The 21,598-nt window shown below is 38.3% G+C and overlaps 1 protein-coding gene across 9 annotated transcripts in view; it reads right to left on the bottom strand.

Moving 5' to 3' along the window:
- C2CD5 (C2 calcium dependent domain containing 5) overlaps nucleotides 1-21,598 on the bottom strand; it is a 110,555-nt gene that overhangs the window by 84,023 nt on the left and 4,934 nt on the right. For all 9 annotated transcript variants that reach the window (XM_049783778.1, XM_049783780.1, XM_049783779.1 and 6 more), the window contains exons 2-5: nucleotides 15,056-15,142; nucleotides 9,988-10,159; nucleotides 6,354-6,449; nucleotides 1,713-1,868 (exon numbers count right to left, since the gene is read on the bottom strand). In XM_049783778.1, coding sequence (XP_049639735.1) covers nucleotides 1,713-1,868; nucleotides 6,354-6,449; nucleotides 9,988-10,159; nucleotides 15,056-15,142 — 511 coding nt within the window. The remainder of the gene's footprint in view (nucleotides 1-1,712; nucleotides 1,869-6,353; nucleotides 6,450-9,987; nucleotides 10,160-15,055; nucleotides 15,143-21,598) is intronic.

The raw sequence follows: 21,598 nt of genomic DNA, 5'->3' as shown, positions 1-21,598 counted from the left end.
TCCTGCTTCATAATCTGACATTAAGCTGGATGTGTTGGTTACAGAGAAAATTGCCCCAGTGTATTTTCAAATTTGAAAGGAAACTAAAAAGATTGTCTAGTCTATCCATCTACTCCCAAGGAAGTATATTATTAGCTATATTTTACAGAGCTGACAAGTAAGAGTCATTCACTCATCTTTCATTTGCTTAAATAATTTTGACTGCTACTGTTTTACTGTCTGTGTCTGGCATACTTCCTTTGTTATATGTGCTAAAGATATAGCAGTGAACACAGAAAATAAAGTCCCAAACTGGTATAGTTGGCTAGAAAATGGAGAAACATATTAAAAAGTAAATATCACCTAGTTGGTAAACTATAAATATAAAGATTGTGTGACACATTATATATTCAAATAAATACATGTATTATAATTATAATTCATGTAGCATAAATATAAAGAAATATAATACATATTATATATTAGATATAACACCTAAAATATTGATTTATACTAAGTAATATCCTAATTTGATATTAATAACTATATATTTTCATACTAAATATATATTAAGTATATTTTATATTTTTAAATAATAACTTTGTTGTATATAAAATAACATTTAGGGGACAGACATTACAGTGTGAGGGCACTTGTGTTGCACACATCCGACCCATGTTTAATTCCCAGCACCCCAAATGGTCCCCCAAAACCTGCCAGAAGTTAATACCCAAGTGCAGAGTCAGGAATAAGCCCCAAGCACTGCCACATGTGGCCAAAAAAAAAAAACAAAAATCAAACAAAAAATATTTTCTAAATATAGGTATACTTTTTCTTATTTTCTGATATATACTACTCAATATATCTATACACATAAATATAATTTTTAAATGGCTGATTCTCCAAAAAAATGTAGCATGTGATCCAAGGAATACTGAAAATAAACTTCAAACTGAAGCCTTTAAGACATTGCCTGAACTCAGATGAGAAATAAATGCATGAGGGAAGAAAGTAGAATCCAGCCTTCTACTTCCTTGCTCAAAGTTCTTTTCTCTATGCTGCCTCATAAACCACAATTTCCTCTTACTACCCAGTCACAAAGGAATTGTAAGTTTCCAATTCAGATTTCTTCTAGCTATAAATAGGAACTAAAGATAAAACACAAAGTTTAAGACACTGGTATGGCATGTGACTGTATGGACTCTGGTTCAAATTCTGAGCCCCACCAGGCATGGCCCTGCAAAGTAAAGCCAGGTATAGCCTCTGAGCACAACTGGGTATGAACCAAAAACAAATGCAAAAAAATGTCCTTAAAGCAATAAAGTTGATTTTTAAAAGTATCAACATGGGGCCACAGCCACTGAACAGTAAGGTCATTTGCCTTGCACACAGCCAACCAAGGGTTAATAATCCCAGACTCCTGATATGGTCCCCCCCAAGCACCTACCAGGAAAGAACATAAAACCAGGGGTTTTAGCTGGGCACTGCGTGATGCAGCTACAAAAAAAAAAAAAAAAAAAGGCAGGGAGGGGTTGGAGGGAAGTATTAAGATAAAAATGTGTGTATTTATAAGCATTGAGCTATAACTAATGATTATAATGCATAAATTTGTGATTTATACATTAGATATTTTAGATAGCATACCAAAAGGAAGTGGAAAACAGGTATTTTTTTTAACTTGAGTATTAATTCCACCAGTAATGAAATTTTGTTTTGTTTTGTTTGTAAAATACCTGACATTAAAGAAATAAGTCTCTGTCTGGCCTCATTTGATGCCCGTGGTGTGCGAATTCGATCAATCCACTGATATTCTGGGTCTTCGTTGACTACAAGCTCTTCTACAAATCCATGGATTATCACCGCTCGATAGCACTTTGGAATAGATGTAGCTGTAAAGAGAAAGTTTAAATTTTTAATATAAAACTAGGTTCTGACCTTTTGATACAAAGATACAAGACTATTTTTATTCAATAATCCCTAAGCAATTATAATAATAATATTTCCTATCAGTCTTTTTTGTTCAGTTTTATTTTAGGGCCAGACCCGGTAGTGTTCTGGGCTGACTCCTGGCTTTGTGCTACCTGATGGGGCTTAGGAGACCATATGGAATGCTGGAAATTGAACCTAGGTCAACCTTATGCAAGATAAGCATCCTATCATCTGTAATATCACTTCAGTCCCCCAGTCTTCTAAGATCTACTTTACTCTTAGAAATTATCAATGACTTGAAAATCAAAATAACAATATCATCAGAAGGGCCTGCTATCAAAACTGCCAGAAACAAATGCAGTATAAATGTAGAGAAAAAGAAATTCTCACTCAGAACAAGAAAAACACTACTGAAGGTAATGTTCTTGCCTTGCATGCAGCTGATTCAGGCTCAACACACAGCACTACAGAGCCCCAAGCACTGCTAGGGTCACTCCTTAGCACAGAGGTAGCAGGAGCATCTGAGACAGTCTCTGCATACACCAGGTGTGACCCCAACTCCACAACCCCAAAACAACAAACCCTCATTTGCTGCTGATGGGAATGTAAATTGGTTCTGCTTATATGGAAAACAGATCAAGGTTTCTCAAAAAAGTACAAACAGATCGAAATTAGACATAGAGATAGATAGATAGATAGATAGATAGATAGACAGACAGACAGACAGACAGACAGACAGACAGACAGACAGACAGACAGACAGACAGACAGACAGACAGATAGATAGATAGATAGATAGATAGATAGATAGATAGATAGATAGATAGATAGATAGATAGGGAAAACAGATCAAGGTTTCTCAAAAAAGTACAAACAGATCGAACTTAGACATAGAGATAGGTAGGTAGGTAGATAGATAGATAGATAGATAGATAGATAGATAGATAGATAGATAGATAGATAGATAGATAGATAGATAGATAGATGGATGGATGATAGGTAGATGATAGACAGATACATAGATACATAGATAGATATACACACACATACATTAAGTTACTTATTGACTGGGGAGTTTCTTTTACTTTCCCTTCTACTTTCCAATAAATCTTTCAATTAAAAAAGTTAAAAACAGATCTACTGTATGATCCATCAACTCCACTTCCATATAATTATCTGAAGAACATAAAAACACTCATCCAAAAAGATATATGCACAACAATGTTCACCATAGCACCACTGACAATAGCCAAAATCTGAGAAAAAAACAGGAGTCCAATAGCAGATGAGCAGATGATGAAAACATGGTCTAGACCACAAAGGACTACTATAGAGCCAGAAGAAAAGATGAAGTCTTGCTTTTTGCTACCATACTAATAGAAATGGAGGGGCTTATGTTGGATAAAATAGAAAGAGTAGCAAATACTAGGCGGCCCAAGTCATAGATACAATAGAAAAAAATAGGACCATGCAATATACAGTAACCACTGGAACCATCAGACATCAGATGACAAATTGGAGGTTACCTAAGATAAGGTGGCAAAGAAAGGCAATGGCCTATCTATAACAGTAGAAGAATATTAATACTCTAGAGTACATAACATTAAACCCTAAAACATACTTATATTCTAGCTAACCAATGTTACTTCAATAGATGTATGTAAAATAATCTATTTCTTTTGTGAGATCTCACATCTTTCTTGAGTATATATACATTTCTTAGATAATTAAGAAATAGCTAAAGACTACCCCAAATACTAATATAAAGATTAAAAAAAAAAAAGACCACAGTAATAATGAGCTAGCAGAAAGAAAATGCATACAAATTTTACATGAAGCTCTTGGAAAAAGTTCATCTGCACATGATAGAATGCAGCCTTAAAAATCAACCATCCGTCTCTTTCCTGTCAGAAAATCCTCTAGTTATCCATAGCCAGAAGGCCAGCTGGTGGCACTGTCACTGGATGCTTATCAGATGTGGTATGTGGAAAACCAAATGTCACTGGACTTAAAGCAAAGGATCAGAGAACATCTAAGACCATTAAGAACATTTAAGCATTTCTTAAACTAGACATTGGAGTCTTGAAGCTTAACTCAGTTACTTAATAGTTTCCAAACCTGAGGCCAAAGAAGGCAGGGCATTCGCCTTGCACTAGGCTAAACCAGATTCATGCCCAATTATCCCTTGCGGTCCTCTGAACCTGACAGGACTGATCCTGAGCACAGAACTTTGAGCACTTATGGGTGTTGACCCAAAAATAAAAAAACAAACAAAAAAGTTTCCAAACATATTAACCCAGGCTGGCTGCAAAATGCCCAGATCTGCCCAGTTCTGATTCACACTTCATAGGCATGGCCCACTCTCAGCAAGAACCTATGTCATTTCAATACCACCTCACTGCATGGCTCCACAGCTCTGTTCCCCACAACTCTGTTCCTGCTTGACCACCTATGCCAGGGGTGGCGAACAAGTTCGACACAAAGAGCCAAAATTTTAAACTGTGAGAGTCAGAGAGCCACACCACGCAGTGACCTGCCAAAACACACAAAACTCACACAAAGGCATCTAATTTTAACAATAATATATTAAACACATATTGCATTTTGCCATTTTGAGTGAGGGTCAAAATCCTGCAGTGATGGTGAGGGTGTTATGCGTCCTCCACACTAAGAACTAACACCCAGATGTGACCAAACATGTGACACACAGGTCCCCTGCTTGCTGGCCTATGCAGTTGTTTCTGAGGAATGGGAGACGGGATGACGGAGCCTGGGGGTGGGATTATGCGCCCAGAGATCTCTCCTCAGAGGTCCCTCCTCAGAAGCAGCAGAAGAAAATCCAAACTTGGCAAAGAGCCACAGGATACAAAATAATGTTAAGAGGCAAAGAGCCGCATTCATTTTGGCCGGAAGCCACATGCGGCTTGAGAGCTGCGTGTTCGCCACCCCTGACCTATGCCACCAACAGTAAAAAAAAAAAATAATAAATATTTATATTTTTTCAATTTTCTTTTCTTTTTCCTTTTTGTTTGTTTGTTTTGTGGGCACTGAGATTCATGCATGTGAGTTATGTCTTTCATGTCTCTGATCCTAGTCCTGGATTTTTCTTTTTCTTCATCTTTCTTTTAGCTTTCTTCCTTTCTTTCTTTTTATGAAATTTTACAATGTGTAATATTCTGATTTATAAAAGAACAGATTTTAAAATTAAATTAAAACAGAAAATTTAAATTAAATTAAAACGGAAAAATTCCATCTATAATTAAAAATATGTGGAAAGCATTTCAGAACTCGTTTTTTCAAAGGTATTTTGGTAAGCAAGAGTATACCTGCTCTAAATGATCAGGCTTCTCCCAGTGGCAATGATGATTTCTAAAATCAGAGCCTTCTGCAAAATACACTTGTCTATCCCTCACAAATGGCAGTACGCCTGTACTGTACGTCTGTTTGAAAGTCTGTTTGAATTAAAGTTGAATTTGCAAAACTAGGAGTTCCTCACATTTGTCTCACCAAACGTACATTAATCAGTGTATGTAGTCTGTTTTCACCTGCTGGAAAGTTCCACCATGACATGCTAGACATAAAGATGGCACAACACTACAGCTCAGAATAATGCACCCCCTGCTTAGTACTTAACTTCAAACTGGTATCCCATGAAGGTATACAGGAAGTGGTTTTCTTTCAACAAGTGGCCTGGGTAAACTTGAACTCTCCCCCATTCACCCAGTCTTCAGGCTATTTCCCTTCAGTTGGGAGTTTGACACAGTTAGGAAAATCTGTTACCACTTTCCCAGGCACCCAGATCTCAATTCCCTACAGATCAGCTGATTTGGAGTATCCAAGCAAGAAAAATTCCACCTTTGATCTCAATCTTGTTTCTGACCATCCTCAGGTATTTCAGAGTAACATGCCTTTGCGATTCTGAAGCAGTAAGTTTTCCATGTTCAGGTTCAATTTCATTAAACAGGACATTTAAGCAGCTGCAATTAAGTCGTTTCATAAACATATTGATTTTCCCCTAGAATCTGTAAAAATGTTTAGGATCTTTCCTCTAGCAACAAGGACCTACTGCCAACAATATTAATGAAATTCCTGCTAGGCAGAGGGAGGACAAGAGTCGTGTCAACCTACATCAGGGACCCTGGGCATGGTAGAGCATTGTGCAACTGACTACAAATCTACTACTGGGGTTTTTTTTAGCCATGTGTCGGGTTTTTTCAAGTCATATGTCTATGAAGTTATGAAAAATTAGATAAGTTTTACTTTGAAAGCAAGGAAATAGTCCCAAGAGATACAATCATTGTTTCTGAAACATCTTTCTCTTTGGCATTAAAACCACAGTATAAGAGGTTTACCATTAGCCTTCTGAAATATTTATTTGATTTCCCAGATTTAAGAATGATTCAATTTCCTGCTTTAAAACAAATAATAAAATATATTTTACTTACTGCAAAAGAATTTGACTCCACACGATGACTGCCTAAATCGATTTAGATCATTGAAGAGGTCAACTTTGACGACTACATTTATTTCTCCACGGATACCTAAAATTTCAAAAGGAAATTCAATTTTTTACCTTAAGAAAATTAAACATAATTAAGCAAATAAATGTCAACAAGTTTCTAAACAATGTGTCAACCATAAGAGCAATGATGACTTTATTTCCTAACTTTTTTTTTTGTTGCTTATTTTGGGGATATACCTGGCAGTGCTCAGGGCTTACTCCTAGCTCTGCATTCAGGAATTACTTCTGAAAGTGTTTGGGAGACTATATGGAATGCTGGGGATGAACTTGGGCTAGCCATATTCAAGACAAACACCCAACCTGCAGCATTGTCATTCCAAACCTTAATCCAAATAGTTTCTTGATTATACTTTCTGAAGAATATGTCTGTCTCTTTGTCTCTTTTTTTTTGTTTGTTTTGGGTCACACCCAGTGATACTTAGTCCCACACCCAGTAGCTCTATGCTCAGGGATCAATCCTGGCAAAAATCAGATAGCCACAGGTAGTACAACTAGTATTAGGGATTGTTCAAGCCTTACCTACTGTACTCTCTCCAGCACCAAATAATTTTCATTGTTAATACAATCTTAATATAGTTCAACTAAGCTAACTAGACAGAAGTGCTACTTAAATAACAATGATGGTGATGACAGTAACATTTGTAAATATTAATTATGTTCTAAACATTTCAAGTATAGTCTTTGAAAGTGCTTATACCAATCAAGTGTCGTCTCTATATGGTATTATTGCACCCACTTTACAAAGAAACAGAAGGTTAAATAAAAGTTCAAACTTAAATAAGTAACTTTACTAGTAAGTGAAGGCACCAGTATTAAAAGTCAGATCTTCAGAAGGGGGTGGGAAAAAATGTCAGATCCTCAAGACCCCCAAAATATATGCTCTTAGCAATTAAGAATCTCTTTTAACACAAATGAAGTTTTACCCTTTGCAATGAATATTAGTTCAAATAAATAAGAATTTTCAGTGTTTTTATAAACAATATGCACAATAAAAACCAATGACACATCCTCATCTCCAAACATTTACTGAAAACTGTTGATTGCCTCGCAGAATGGAGAGACAATATACAAGAATTATGGAGCTTGTCCTGCACTTGATCCCATTTCCATCCCAGCACCACATCTGATTCCACAACCACTGCCAGGAATAATCTCTGAGTGCACAGAGAAACAGGAGTATCCCTGAGTATAACTAGAAATAGTCCCAAAATTAAAAGATTGATAAATAAAATTGACTTCCTAGACTTCAAGCCAAATTCCCATTTAGGGTGGAAGGATAATATATAGCATAGAACATATGGAAAATGCATACAACTATAACCTTTAATGCAAGTTCAGATTCATTCTCAATGTGTAGCTATGATGCCTAAGATCCAGAACCACTGAGGTTCAATCCAGGGCACAGAGCCAGGAACAGACCTTAGAGCCACTAGGTCTGGCCCAAATCCTCTTCTCCCACCAAAAAATCATAGAGTAGAACCAAACCTTTAGCACATTAAGTAGAGTACTTGGTTTGAATCCTGGCACTACATAGTCCCCAAATAGCTCTAGGAATGATCCCTCAGCACAGAGACAGAGTAAGCCCTGAACACCATTGCCTGTTGGCCCAAAAACCAAAAAAAAATATGAAGGATATCACAGAGTTTTTGTATGAGTTATATCTATCAACATTTACCATATTTATAAGAATAAATATTAAAACATCTATTATGATTTCACTTAAGTAAATGCTCAGTATTACGCTTTTATAAAAATAACTTTTTGGAGTGGGGGGGTAGAGGACTTACCTAGCAGTACTCAATGGTACTCTGACTCTGCACTTAGGGATCGTTCCTGGCAGGTTCAGAGGACCATATAGGTTGCTGGGGATTGAACCCGTGTTGTCTGCAAGGCAAATGCCCTATCCACTGTACTAGCACTCCAGTCCCTAAAAATAACTATTTTTCAGGAAAAAAGTGTTACTTTTTTTGAAAATCTCTGATAGAAAAGAATTGGGATTTATAACATGCATTCAATATGTACCAACATTATATATACCATGAAATCTCAAGAAAACTGCATAGTACACACAGTAAGAAAATGGAATAAAAATGGTAGATGATGTGTGTGACTCATATTAAAATCTGTAATGGAAACAGTAAAGAACTTAAGTATTATGCTGAAAACAGTTCTCATTTGACCCTACAGGTATCTCAGGGACCCCAACACTGCCCAGATCACTTTGAGAATTCTACATCAGGCAACAGAAAACATCTTAAGAATTTACTAAGCAAAAAAATATTATCTACTTAGAGACTTGGAATTGTACCAATGTGAGACTTTTTTTTTTTGTTTTTTAGGTCACAACCAGCAGCACTCAGGGGTTACTCCTGGTCCTACGTTCAAAAATTGCTCCTGGCAGACTCGGGGACCATATGGGATGCCGGGATTCGAACCATCATCCTTCTGCATGCAAGGCAAATGCCCCCACCTCCATGTTATCTCTCTGGCCCCCAATATGAGATGATTTTTTTAAACTATGCATTTATGTGACTTAAAATATAAAGGCAAGGCAAGAGCAATAGTGCATTGGTCAGGGTGCTTGTTTTGCACACAGTTAATCTGGGTTCAATCCCATATAGTCCCCTGAGTATCACAGGAATAATTCATGGGTGCAGAGCCAGAAGTAACCCCTGAGCATTGGCAGCTATGGCCCAAAACAAATAAATAAATTAAATAAATTCAGCATTATTTTAAACCATGTTTGGAAAAGTTAACAATCCTACTAATTACAAATTAGCAGTTCAGAAATGTATGAACTACATTTCATATAAAGATATATATATATATATATATATATATATATATATTTTTTTTTTTTTTGGTTTTTGGGCCACACCCAGCGGTGCTCAGGGGTTACTCCTGGCTGTCTGCTCAGAAATAACTCCTGGCAGGCACGGGGGACCATATGGGACACCAGGATTCAAACCAACCACCTTTGGTCCTGGATTGGCTGCTTGCAAGGCAAACACTGCTGTGCTATCTCTCCGGGCCCAAAGATATTTTCTTAAACACAAAATGGTTCACAAAAATTCCACAAATTTCAAAGGCTATGACTGCTTTACTTAAAATACGCTTCTTAATGGACTATTATGCTGACTGAAATAAGTCAGAGGTAGAGAGAGACAGATGCAGAATAGTCTCACTCACCTATGGGTTTTATGAAAAAAAAAAAAAATAAAAGACATTTTGCAATAATTCTCAGTGACAAAAGAGATGAGGACTGGAAGATCCAGCTCACGATATGAAGTTCACCACAAAGAGTGGTGAATGCGGTTAGAAAAATAACTACACTGACAACTATCATAACAATGTGAATGAATGAGAGAGAAGTAGAAGACCTGCCTCAAATACAGGTGGGAGGGGATGGGGAGAAGATAGATGGGGGGCATCGGTGATGGGAACGTTGCATTGGTGAAGGCGGGTGTTCTTCATATGACTGAAACCCAACTATTAATCATATTTGTAATCAAGGTGTTTAAATAGACATATTTAAAATATATACATACGCTTCTTACCATGGATAGTATCATAGATTGGAAACCAGCCTGAGATAACCGTGGCAGCCTCGCTATAGAGCAAAGGATCTATATCGATGTACACTTTACCGATGGCATCATTGGCACTGTAGGTGTCATGGTCAAGAACTGTGATCTGCAGAGGCTCATCCTGCAAATCTTCATCATCCACCTAAAAGGATAGATACCTCAAAGTTGAATCTCAGAGTTTAAAAACCTTTACTTACTATAAACATATAAAGAGGACCTAAATGTACCTTAGGGGTCTTTCTTAATGCCCAAAACTATAAGTGCCTTACTCCCACAGAGAGAGGAGCACATGATTGGCATGCAGGAGGCCCAAGTTTGATTCCAACACTGCCTATGAGAGAGCAACAAGTAAGGAGCTGGGAATGGCCCCTCAGCATTACTAAGTGTGTTCCCAACCCTGAATAAAAATAAATACATATATCTATAAAGTTAGTGCCTTCCTTACACACCTGAGGCTGCTGGGTCAAAGGTTCAATCCCTGGCACCACCCCATATGCCTGAATGTGATCCCAAAGACTTGTTCTTTCTTCAGTGTCAAACTCAAAACCTCCACCTTACCCCATACAGGGATGTAGTCATAGATGTTTATCACAACAATTAAAGGAAGGGAAGGGAATTTTTTTTCAGGCACAAAGGTAAAGAAAAGGTCTAACACCAAAAACTTTAACCCTTCTATACAAAATGCCATATGTCTTAACTTAAAAAAAAAAAATGTACTGCCAAACACAAAGGTATGATGTTAGTCCACACAAAGGTTTTAAGTCCTTTTCTTCATGTATCCTGTGCTTCCTACTATGGTCTCCAACAAAAATGGCTAACAGAAATGCCACATGGGATTCTGTATATTCCACTAAGAGTAAGATGCTAGTGAAGATGCTATATTTTCTTTTTTTTTCCGGCCACATGCATTTGATGCTCAGGGGTTACTCCTGGCTAAGCGCTCAGAAATTGCTCCTGGCTTGGGGGGACCATATGGGATGCTGGGGGATCGAATCGCGGTCCTTCCTTGGCTAGCGCTTGCAAGGCAGACACCTTACCTCTAGCGCCACCTCGCCGGCCCCAGATGCTGTATTTTTTAAGTATGATTTCAAAGAATGAAACTGTAGGCCAGAGGAACACATTATTTGCAATTTAGGTTCATAAATTAAGTCCACTCAGGCATATGGTTCTTCTCCTTTAATTATGAAATTTCAAATACTCATCAAGCACTTGGCTAAAGAGCAGAAGTAAAATTGGGAATGCTGTGGAATTAAGAGTTGTTGGTCCTCACCCTCAAATTTCATATGCTGAAACCCTAGTCCCCAATAAAAGAGAGCTCTGGGGTGGGGTGCTAGGGATGGGATGCAGTCATGAGGGGAATTAGTGTCCGCACAAGAAAAGAGGAGACACTGCTCTCTCTCAACTCTGGCAAAAGTCAGAAGAGATAAAGGGTCCTTGCCAGAATCCAACCACGGTACTGTCATAATCTCAGACTTCTTGTCATCCAGGCTCTGAGAAATCAAGTGCTGCTGTCAACCAATATACAGAATTCTGGCAGAACAGAGAGAACAAGGAAAAAGAAAATCTCCCTATGGAAGACACATTGACTCATCTGGCTACCACCTGCTGGTATTTGGCAGCACAGCAATCTCTGATTTGCTCATCAAGGACATGGTTTTCTGAGATACTCTTACCTAGAAACCCCTAAGCTAGCTAAGAAAATAGCCATATAATTGTGTTCTTATAACCTAGCAAACAGTCCTCAGGAAGTCAGATGTGTGAGCAGAACAGCTGCCAGATTTCCCTTTCAAGTATGACATCAAAGAGCAAGAGAAGCATGAATTCTGCCAAGAGGAGAATCCAGGGAGCTGAGACTAGTTGACCCTGAAATCATTTCCCCATCTAGACAGGGAGTGTTTGCAACTCATAGCCCAGAAGTTGGAGAAATGCTTTATGGACTATATCTTTCTCTTCTTTTTTATAAATTGGAGTTTGTGCTGATGCTTATCCTGTCTTGGTTCCTCTAATGTACATTATGTATATATGGTGGTCAAATATATGACTTAGCTGTAATTTGAAAGCAAAACATTTCTAAATTCAACTGGAAAGAATGCACACCACCCAGCTAATCCAAACTCACCCACTAGAGAATATTTCAGTTAGCTACCCTCTTGAACTTCGTTTGAGAACTTTTGAGATTATATGAATGGTAGAAAAGAGTATGTTAAGAAAGGCTAACTATAATACAGTATTAGAAACCACAATAAGACTAGAAAAGAACATAAAGTCAAATCAAAATAGATTAAAGCCCTTGATATCAGACCTAAAGCCAAAGAGGAAGACATAGTACACTCCATCACACTGAAGCTAAAGGCAACTTCAAGGATGAAACACCATTGACCAAACAAATGGAAGCAAACATAAAACAAATGAGATAACATCAAACTAAGAAGCTTCTGCAATTCAAAGAAAACAGTGACTAGGATACAAAGACTGCCCAAGAAATGGGAGAAACTACTCACCCAATACCCATCTGATAGCGATTAATATCCAAGACATATAAGGCACTGGGAAAGCTTAACAAGAAAAACAGGGGCAGGAGCGATAGCAGAGCAGCAGTAAGGTGTTTGCCTTGCATGCGGCCAACACAGGATGGACCTCGGTTCAAATCCCGGCATTCCATATCGTCCCCTGAGCCTGTCAGGAGTGACTTCTGAGCTCAGAGCCAGGAGTAACCCTGAGCACCACCAGGTGTGACCCAAAAACAAAAAAAGAACAAGAAAAAAAAAAGAAACATCTAACTCCATCCAAAATTGGGAAGAAGAGGTAAACAGACATTTGCTGGAATAAGAAATAGAAATGAACAAAAAGCACATAAAAATTTTTTCCACATCATTAATCATAAGGGAGATGCAAATCAAAACAGTGAGATCATCTCACATCACAGAGAATGGCATATATTAAAGAAAAGAAAAAGAACAACCAGAGCTGGTGAGGATGTGGAAAGAAAAGGGATTCTCATTCACTATTAGTGTGAATGTAGAATGGTCCAGCCTTACTGAAAAACAATATGGACATTCCTCAAAAAACTAAAATTGAGCTCCCATATGACGCAGAAATACCACTCTAGTAATATACCCTACAGGTCCAAAAACACAATGCAGAAAAGCTGTCTGCATTCCTATGTTCATTGCAGCACTATTCACAATAGCCAGAATCTGAAAACAACCCACACGTCAACAACATGAGTGGATAATGAAACTGTGGTACAATACTACACAGCTGTTAGGAAATGAAAGTCATGAAATTTGCTTATACATGAACAGATATAAAGAATATTATGCTGAGAGAAATGAGTCAGAGGAAGAGGGTTAGAAAGAGTACAGTTAAAGCAGAGAAGACAAGAAATGGTTGTTGAAAGGAGATTAAGTGATAAGCATGATACCCCTTCAGTACAATATTGCAAATCACAGTATTTAAAAGAAAAAAGGAAGAGAGAGAGAGAGAGAAAGAGAGAGAGAGAGGAGAAAAATGTCTGCCACAGAGGCAGACAGGGGGTAAGGCAGGAAGCTGGGGACATCAGAGATAGGAAATGTGCACTGGTGAAGGTTATTGAAAATTGTATGACTGAAAATCATGAACCACTTTATACTATGTTTATCATAGTGATTCAATTAAAGAATTTATTTAAAAATAAAAAGAATCGGGCAGGAGAGACAGCATGGAGGTAGGGCATTTGCCTTACATGCAGGATGGTGGTTTGAATCTTGGCATCCCATATGGACCCCCAAGCCTGCCAGGAACAATTTCTGAGTGTAGAGCCAGGAGTAATCCCTGAGCACAGCCGGATGTGATCCCCCCAAAAACACCCAAAAAATCAAAAAAATTTGAAAAGAATCTTAGGGCCAGAGCAGTGGCACAAGCTGTAAGGCATCTGCCTTTCCAGCGCTAGCCTAGGATGGACGCAGTTCGATCCCCCAGAGTCCCATATGGTCCCCCGAGCCAGGAGAGATTTCTGAGCGCATAGCCAGGAGTAATCCCTGAGCGTCACAGGATGTGGCCCAAACACACAAACACACACACACACACACACACACACACACACACACACTAATCCCTGAGCGTCATAGGATGTGGCCCAAACACACACACACACACCAACCGTACGAATCGTATTCTTTAATAGTAATCTTAGTTTAATAAATATAGTTTATAGTACAGGGCAAGGTGTTTGCCTTGCCTGTGTCTAACCCAAGTTCTAGCCCAGCACCCCTCACTGTCCCCCAAGAACCAACAGGAGTGGGAGTGATCTTTGAGGACAAAGCCAGGAGTAAGTCCTGAGCACTGTTAGTGAGACCCAGAGCCAAATTTTTTCTTAATAATTTTATTTTTTTGGTTTTTGGGTCACATCCAGCAGCGCTCAGGGGTTACTACTGGCTCTGAGCTCAAAAATCACTATTGGCAGGCTCAGGGGACCATATAGGATGCCAGGAATGGAATCCAGGTTGACCGCGTGCAAGGCAAACGGTCTTCCCGCTGTGCTATTGCTCCAGCCCAATCTTTCATATTTTTGTTTTTGGGCACACTTAGTGGTGCTCAGGGGTTATTCCTGGCTATGCACTCAGAAATCACTCCTGACAGGCTCAGGGGATCATATGAGATACCAGGGATGGAAGCCGGATCTGTCCCAGGTTAGCATACATGCAACGTAAATACCTTCCTCGTTGTGATGTCACTCCACCCCCGGCCCCATCTTTCTTAATAATTTTTAAAAGAAAACAATGAAATTACTGTAATAACACAGCACCTCTAAGAACTTCTATTTTTAATCTGTTTTATAATCATAACCTATACTATGATTTCCTAATTGTATCACAACTTTCAAAAAGTAATATGCCTAACTCAGTATAAAGTAAAATAGTTTTATGATGCAGGAAAACTTCTACACTTAAAACAGAAGTATTTATACCATTTCTGGGGCCAAGAGATTAACTCCACAAAAGCTACTAAAAATTTAGTCAATTGTTTGACTAAGTTGTTGACATTTTTTAAGACTCACCTCAAATTTAAACCACTCCGAGTTCCACTGAGGGTTGAGGGACTTGAGATACACGTCTGTTTTGAAGGTGGTATTGCCAAATTTTACCTAAAAGCAAATGAGATCATGCAAGGATTAATATCAAAATTGTAAATAAAAGCCATTATCAGTTTCCCCCTAACAATGGCAGTAGTGACTGGTGGACTGGGAGCAAACAATCCCTGCTAACCAAGAAATCCAAGGAATTCAGGTCAGATAGTGGATGCAGCTGGATCAAGGAGTCCCTACCATGCTGCTCTACATTTATGTTAGAAACTGGCAACAGAAGGAGAAAAAAGTTTGTGGCCTTCACTAAACATAATTCCAGAGGAGAAGAGATGGCAGTATTATTAAAGGTGAGTAGAAGAGGCCCAGAGAGGGTAACTCAAAAGGTAAGAAGGCCAGCTGGCCATCTATCTCAACAAGAGCACGTTGTTAACCACAGATCATTGCACTCTGCTCTTCTCTGACCTTCCAGTGTTTAATGTCCAATCTGTTGCAGAACCTGTCACCAGCAATAAACTACTGTCATTAAGGTTTTACGATCCTATCTTTAGGAACAATGAAAAGGGTTGGCAGGGAAACTATTTCACTTTACAGCCAATCTTGGCACGCACTAAACCATAAAGATCCAAAAAGCACACTGAACCCCCAGGATGTGTTTTCAACAAAGAATGGAGGGCCAGAGTGGTAGCACAGCAGTAGGGCATTTGTTTGCCTTGCACGCAGCTGCCCAGGATGGACCTAGGTTCGATTCCAGGCATCCCATTTGGTCCCCTGAGCCAGGAGCAATTTCTGAGCGGATAGCCAGGAGTAACCCCTGAGCATCACAGGATGTGGCCCCAAAACAAAAAGCAAACAAAGAATGGAAATGATGGAGTCTCATGTAAGGCTGGAGAAGTGGCTAGAAAGCTTATGAGCTAAACAGGTACGCAACTGCTTCTGAGCTTGCCTCATCTTTCCTAAAATTCTTCCAGCTCTTCCCTATTTCTACCAGTTATCACCAGAAAGTGTTTTTCCTAACCTCAAATCTCACAAAAATTTTTACAAAAGTAGAGATGATTTAATAAATATAAAATCCTTTTCCTTTTTGAGCTGCAATCTTATTTCCACATTTATAGTACTTGCTGATATTATTGCCTTATCAGTCTAAGAACTTTTCTTCTAGAGAAAAATACCCCTAGTGATCATTATCTTCAACTATTTTCTCGTTCTTTTTGAATGACCAAGCACAGTGCCACTCATTTGGTAGAATCTAAAGGAAATTGGCAAGCATGGTGAGGAATATGAAAATGTGAAATACAGTGAGAAACAGAAAAATACTCGCCAAATGCTTCTAAGAGGTTCCTTGATTTCTAGGAATTGCTATAAAGCATTAAGAAAAAACTATCAACAACCCAACTAAAATACTGGCAAAGGACGTGAACAAGCAATTCAAAAAAATGAAAAGATGTGTCATTTAAGATAATTAACTGCATTCATAGTAAGAGAAATTAAAACTAACCCAATATTTTATTATCAGGTTGGCAAACATCAAAACATTTTAAAACACAGTGCTGGTGAAACATTGTTAAGACTCTGCTGGTAGCGGTATTATAATCCAAATAATCTCAAGGTGCTGGGCTGGAGATACAGTACAGTGGGTAAGGCTTCTACGCCAACCCATATCTGATTCCTAGTCCCACAAAACGTCCTCTGAGCCCCACTAGAAGTGATCCCTTAGCACAGAGTCAGGAATCAACCCTGAGCGCTGCTGCATATGGCCTCAAAATAAACAAAATCATACATGCACATTGGCATTAAAGTTTTATGCCCACACTTTCTAGCTTTCAGTGAACATATAAGCAACATTATAGTGGCAAAGGGCTGGGGGAAAAACACACATACCAATTAGTTTGGGGAAATGGCTTAATTAAGTAAAGGAAAGGCAGAGTATAGTGCGAAGAAAGGACAGAACAGTAATCCAAGGTCTTTCTCCCACAGAAAGACAACATGTGTGGCATTTATAGAAAGAAAAAAAGGCAAAAATTATAAGGGACATAACATGTCTTTATATGCACAAAAATTTCTAGAAGGATATATTCAGCAAGGGTCTCAAACTCGTGGCCCTTTGCGGCCCTCCGTACAACATTTTGTGGCCCTGCCCTAGAGGAATCTTTTTTTGTTTTGTTTTGTTTTAGTTGTTTGGGTCACACCCCCCAATGTTCAAGGCTTACTACTGACTATGCACTCAAGGATCACCCTGACTTTGCCTCCTGTGGACCCCTGATATACAGGAAATGTTAACACAAAGAAGAAAAGAAACTGGAAAGAAAGAATAAGTTAAAGTAAGGGCTACCTAAACTCCTTCCATGCCTAGGAAATACTTAGAAATCCCTGTCTATAGAGCATAAAGAAGATATACGAATCAACATTTACTGATAACAAATCATAAATTTGGGGCCGGGCGGTGGCGCTGGAGCTAAGGTGCCTGCCTTGCCTGCGCACGGACCGCGGTTCGATCCCCCGGCGTCCCATATGGTCCCCCAAGAAGCCAGGAGCAACTTCTGAGCGCATAGCCAGGAGTAACCCCTGAGCGTCACAGGGTGTGGCCCAAAAACCAAAAAAAAAAAAAAAAAAAAAAAAAACAAATCATAAATTTATTTAAAATAATTCTTTTTTTGTGTGTGTGTGATTTTTAGGTCACACCCGAAGTGCTCAGGGGTTACTCCTGGCTCCATGCTCAGAAATTGCTCCTGGCAGGCACGGGGGACCATATGGGATGCCGAGATTTGAACCAATGACCTTCTGCATGAAAGGCAAACACCTTACCTTCATGCTATCTCTCCAGCCCCTTAAAATAATTCTTTTAGTTGCACAACTCAATGGGGTTTGAGGCTAGGGGATAAGGGAAGAAAATTGAGGCTAATTCACTTCATATCTTTTCAGTTGTAAACCATGCACGTATATTATCTACATTCCGTTTACTGTTTTTGAGGTTTCGATGTTTTCAGATCACATTTGGAGGGTGCTCAGGGCATACTCCTGGCTCTATTTTCAGGGATCACTTCTGGCAAAGTTCAAAACATACACAAGGATAAAAACTGAAAAGGGGCCAGCCACATGCAAGACAAGCAAGCACTCTGCCCGCTGTAATGTTTCTCCAGCCCAAATTACCAACATTTTAAATGAATTATTTTCTACTTCAAAAATAACCAAAATAATAATAAAATAATAACTATACTTCAATTTACATCTTGTATTTCTGGTTCCCTTTCAGAAATGATTCTTAAAGAAACACTTTCACATAATCTCTCTCCCATAAACTAGGTTTAAAAACCGCATCATGGGCTAAGGAGATGGTTCAGTGGGTTGAACACATGCTAAGCATGTAGGAAACCTGAGTTTGAGCCGTAGCAATATAGGGATCCCCCAAGCACCACCAGAAACAACCCCCAGCACAGAAGAATAGTCCCCTGAGCGCTTATGGTTGGGCATGGGTCAAAAACAAAAACACCTAGTCATTTAACAGTTATAATAAATAAACATAGGTATCGTACTAAGTTGAGTATATGTCCAGTCATGGGAATATATCAATAACACAAGTCAAAAATACTAAATAGCAGAATGTATAAAGTCTGAGCATATCTGTTTTTTTTAAATGATATGCAAGTCTTTTGTTTTAAAGGACAGAGCTTGGTGACTGGGTGATGTAGGTCAGCAGCCGAGCATCTGCCTTGCATATGAGAGGCTGTTTTTAATCTGCAGTACCACACAAATAAATAAGTAAAATTAAAGGAGGGTCTGAGGGATTGCAAGTAGAAGAGCATAAGCAGAAGTATTGAGCATCATTAATAGGGTCTAGGGGATATAGCAGAGTATAGTTAAGAAGGGGTTTTTCAAGTATTATTTCTGAGCTCTGCAACACTCTGGAATAGAAGCTATCCCTGGGTTGCTTGCATAATTGTTTAATATTCTCAATGACAACTATTAAAAATGTAAAACTTAATGAGAGGATAAAAACCCAGAAAGAATAAAGGTTTCTGTTCAGTTACTAATTAATTTTCATTTCATCTTAATAGACACAGCACACAATGAACTAGTTTAATAAACCTAGACTGTCTTACTAAAGATAAATACTGTTAAACATAAATGTTCAAATCATTCAATAGTATTTCAGGCTTCTGGTTCAACTGTTTGGCTCCACTGTTCAAATATACAAAAGCTTTGCTTCAAATCAGTCTATCATTTTTGAAATTCAGAGTTCCAAGTCCTCATCAGCTTTCTCCACCTCCACTGCAATATAAACAAATAAACCAAAAACAAGATGTCAGAAAAAGGAAATAGAAAGTGCATGCTTTGAAACCTTGGTGACGCTTCCCCTTCTATTACAGAGCAAAAAGAGTAATCACAGTTCCTTTATTTGGTCTCATTCAATTCAAAGGAGATTTTATTACTCAGCAATTAAATGAATGCCTTACAACTTGTTAAAGAACATCAGGGATTTTAATGAGATTCGCTGGTAAAGTGAGAGCCTTCACTTTCCCCACTCATTAGCTAAATTAGCTTGAGAAAGTTATTTAACCTGTTATTTAAGGCTGCTTCCATCTCATTATCTGAGATAATGCATGTAGAAACCTGGCAAGATGTCTGCTCCATAGAAAATGCTTGTTAAATATTCATTCCTCTTCCTCTCCCTGTTCCCCCAATGACATCTAGGTACACATAAAATTAGTATGTTTTTTTCCAGTTCCAGTTTGTAACATGAATACTTCCTTTACTTTGAAGCACCACCATACTTCTACTGGAGATTCCCATAAGAACCATCTAAAACATCACTCGGTCTTCATCTAAACACCTCTCATTATATACAGCAGAAATTCCCTTAACCAATGCAGTCAGGACCAGCACTGAATAAATTAACCAAGTAATTTGGTTAAATTAGAAAATTGTTTAAAATGATACAAATGGTAAACATTTTAAGATGTAATATAAATAATCATCCTCTATCTTTGAATGTTAGGCAAAGATTTCCTCGTTTTTAATTGAAGAATATTATATAAAATCCTACATCACTTTTTTTTGCATAAACCAAACATAATGTATCATACGTAATTTACAGTTTGGGCTTTTTATATGATATGAAGTAGAACTGAAAATTGTTTTAAAAAAAAATCCTAGGCTTTTTCCATCTAGGTCTTTTCTCCATCTAATTCAATAATTTTAACCCATTACAACACATTATAAACTGTGTTTTCACACCATTTCAACCACTTAGATGGGGTGTAATTCAATTAAAACAGCAGAGTTGGGACAGGCGAGTTTAGGGACATATCAGTCATTGGGAGTAGCCGAAGGCACAACTGGGACTAATCTAAAGAGATACTATTCAGGAATATGGTTCTAAGGACTGCCTAGCGCTAAGGACTAAGATGGGAATCCAAGAATGTGCTTCTGGAGGAGTGCATAGTTTTGGGGATAGTAGTATGTCAGTCAGTACAGGTGGGTGAATAGCTTCTTACCACTATCTGGTTTATTCATCAGCATCCCTACTACCTAACCAATTTTATTCTCCACTTCTATGCAACCAGAACCTTCTCTGAAATTATTTAAGCTTTCTCTCTTTTTTATGCTTTTATCAAGTTTGACTTAATAACCTAAAAAAAGTCCTCTTTTCCTTTTTACCTTAGAGCCCAGCACAAATTCTCATGGCCAGTGCAAGCTTCATTATCACCTTCTCTTTTGAGCTTATTTATTTATTCAGTACTTCAGAGTCTGCATCACACAACTGATCCCTTTATTATACAGTAATCCTTTGTTATCCCCTTTTTCCTGCATTAATCTTTCCCTTTCTGCTGGATTATTCCCATTAGCACACAAATATGTTCTAATATTTTCAAGCTTATTTAAGTACCTACAGTTAAGTACCAGGAATTATGGTACATTCTCCCTGAACACCACAATCGCCCTTAAGAGCCGTATTTCTTCAAACAGTTGCCTATTTGTGCCATTCTTTCTGCATGTATTTGGCTCTTTTTTTAACTCACTTCAAATGGGCATCCCTCTTTATTACTCCTCTAATTAGGAGGATCAGTAACAACCTCAAGGTTCTCCAATCTAGTGATTCTGTCCTCTTACTTGACCTTAGTACCATGTAACAGATGAGGTTTACCTTTCTAGAAACATCCTCTCTTGTCTTCATACACTTCACTTTTTATATTTTTCCCCTCATTCTTTATTGGCTGACCATCTGTTTCCTTCACCTAGTCCTTCTCCTTGTCACCTATAACAGGATCTCATAAATTTCAAGATTTCCAACAGCCATCCTTTTTCTCATACTTCATACTCCAAGTCCATGTTTTACAAGAAAACAGAACCAGACACACCTGCCATCTTCCAGGCAGAAAAACAGCCTACCTCTTCTACCAAGCTCAGTGAGCCTAAACAGTAACACAGAAGGCTCAACTAGCATCAACCACAGCCTAGTAAATCCTTAGATACTAACTTTAGCAACACCATGGGGACATGTATCAATCATTTCAAATT

The sequence above is a fragment of the Suncus etruscus genome, chromosome 11, assembly GCF_024139225.1.
Source record: "Suncus etruscus isolate mSunEtr1 chromosome 11, mSunEtr1.pri.cur, whole genome shotgun sequence".
In the NCBI taxonomy this organism is placed as follows: Eukaryota; Metazoa; Chordata; class Mammalia; order Eulipotyphla; family Soricidae; genus Suncus; species Suncus etruscus.
Note: the sequence above shows the minus strand (reverse complement) of the source record. Positions and strands in the feature narration are given on the sequence as shown.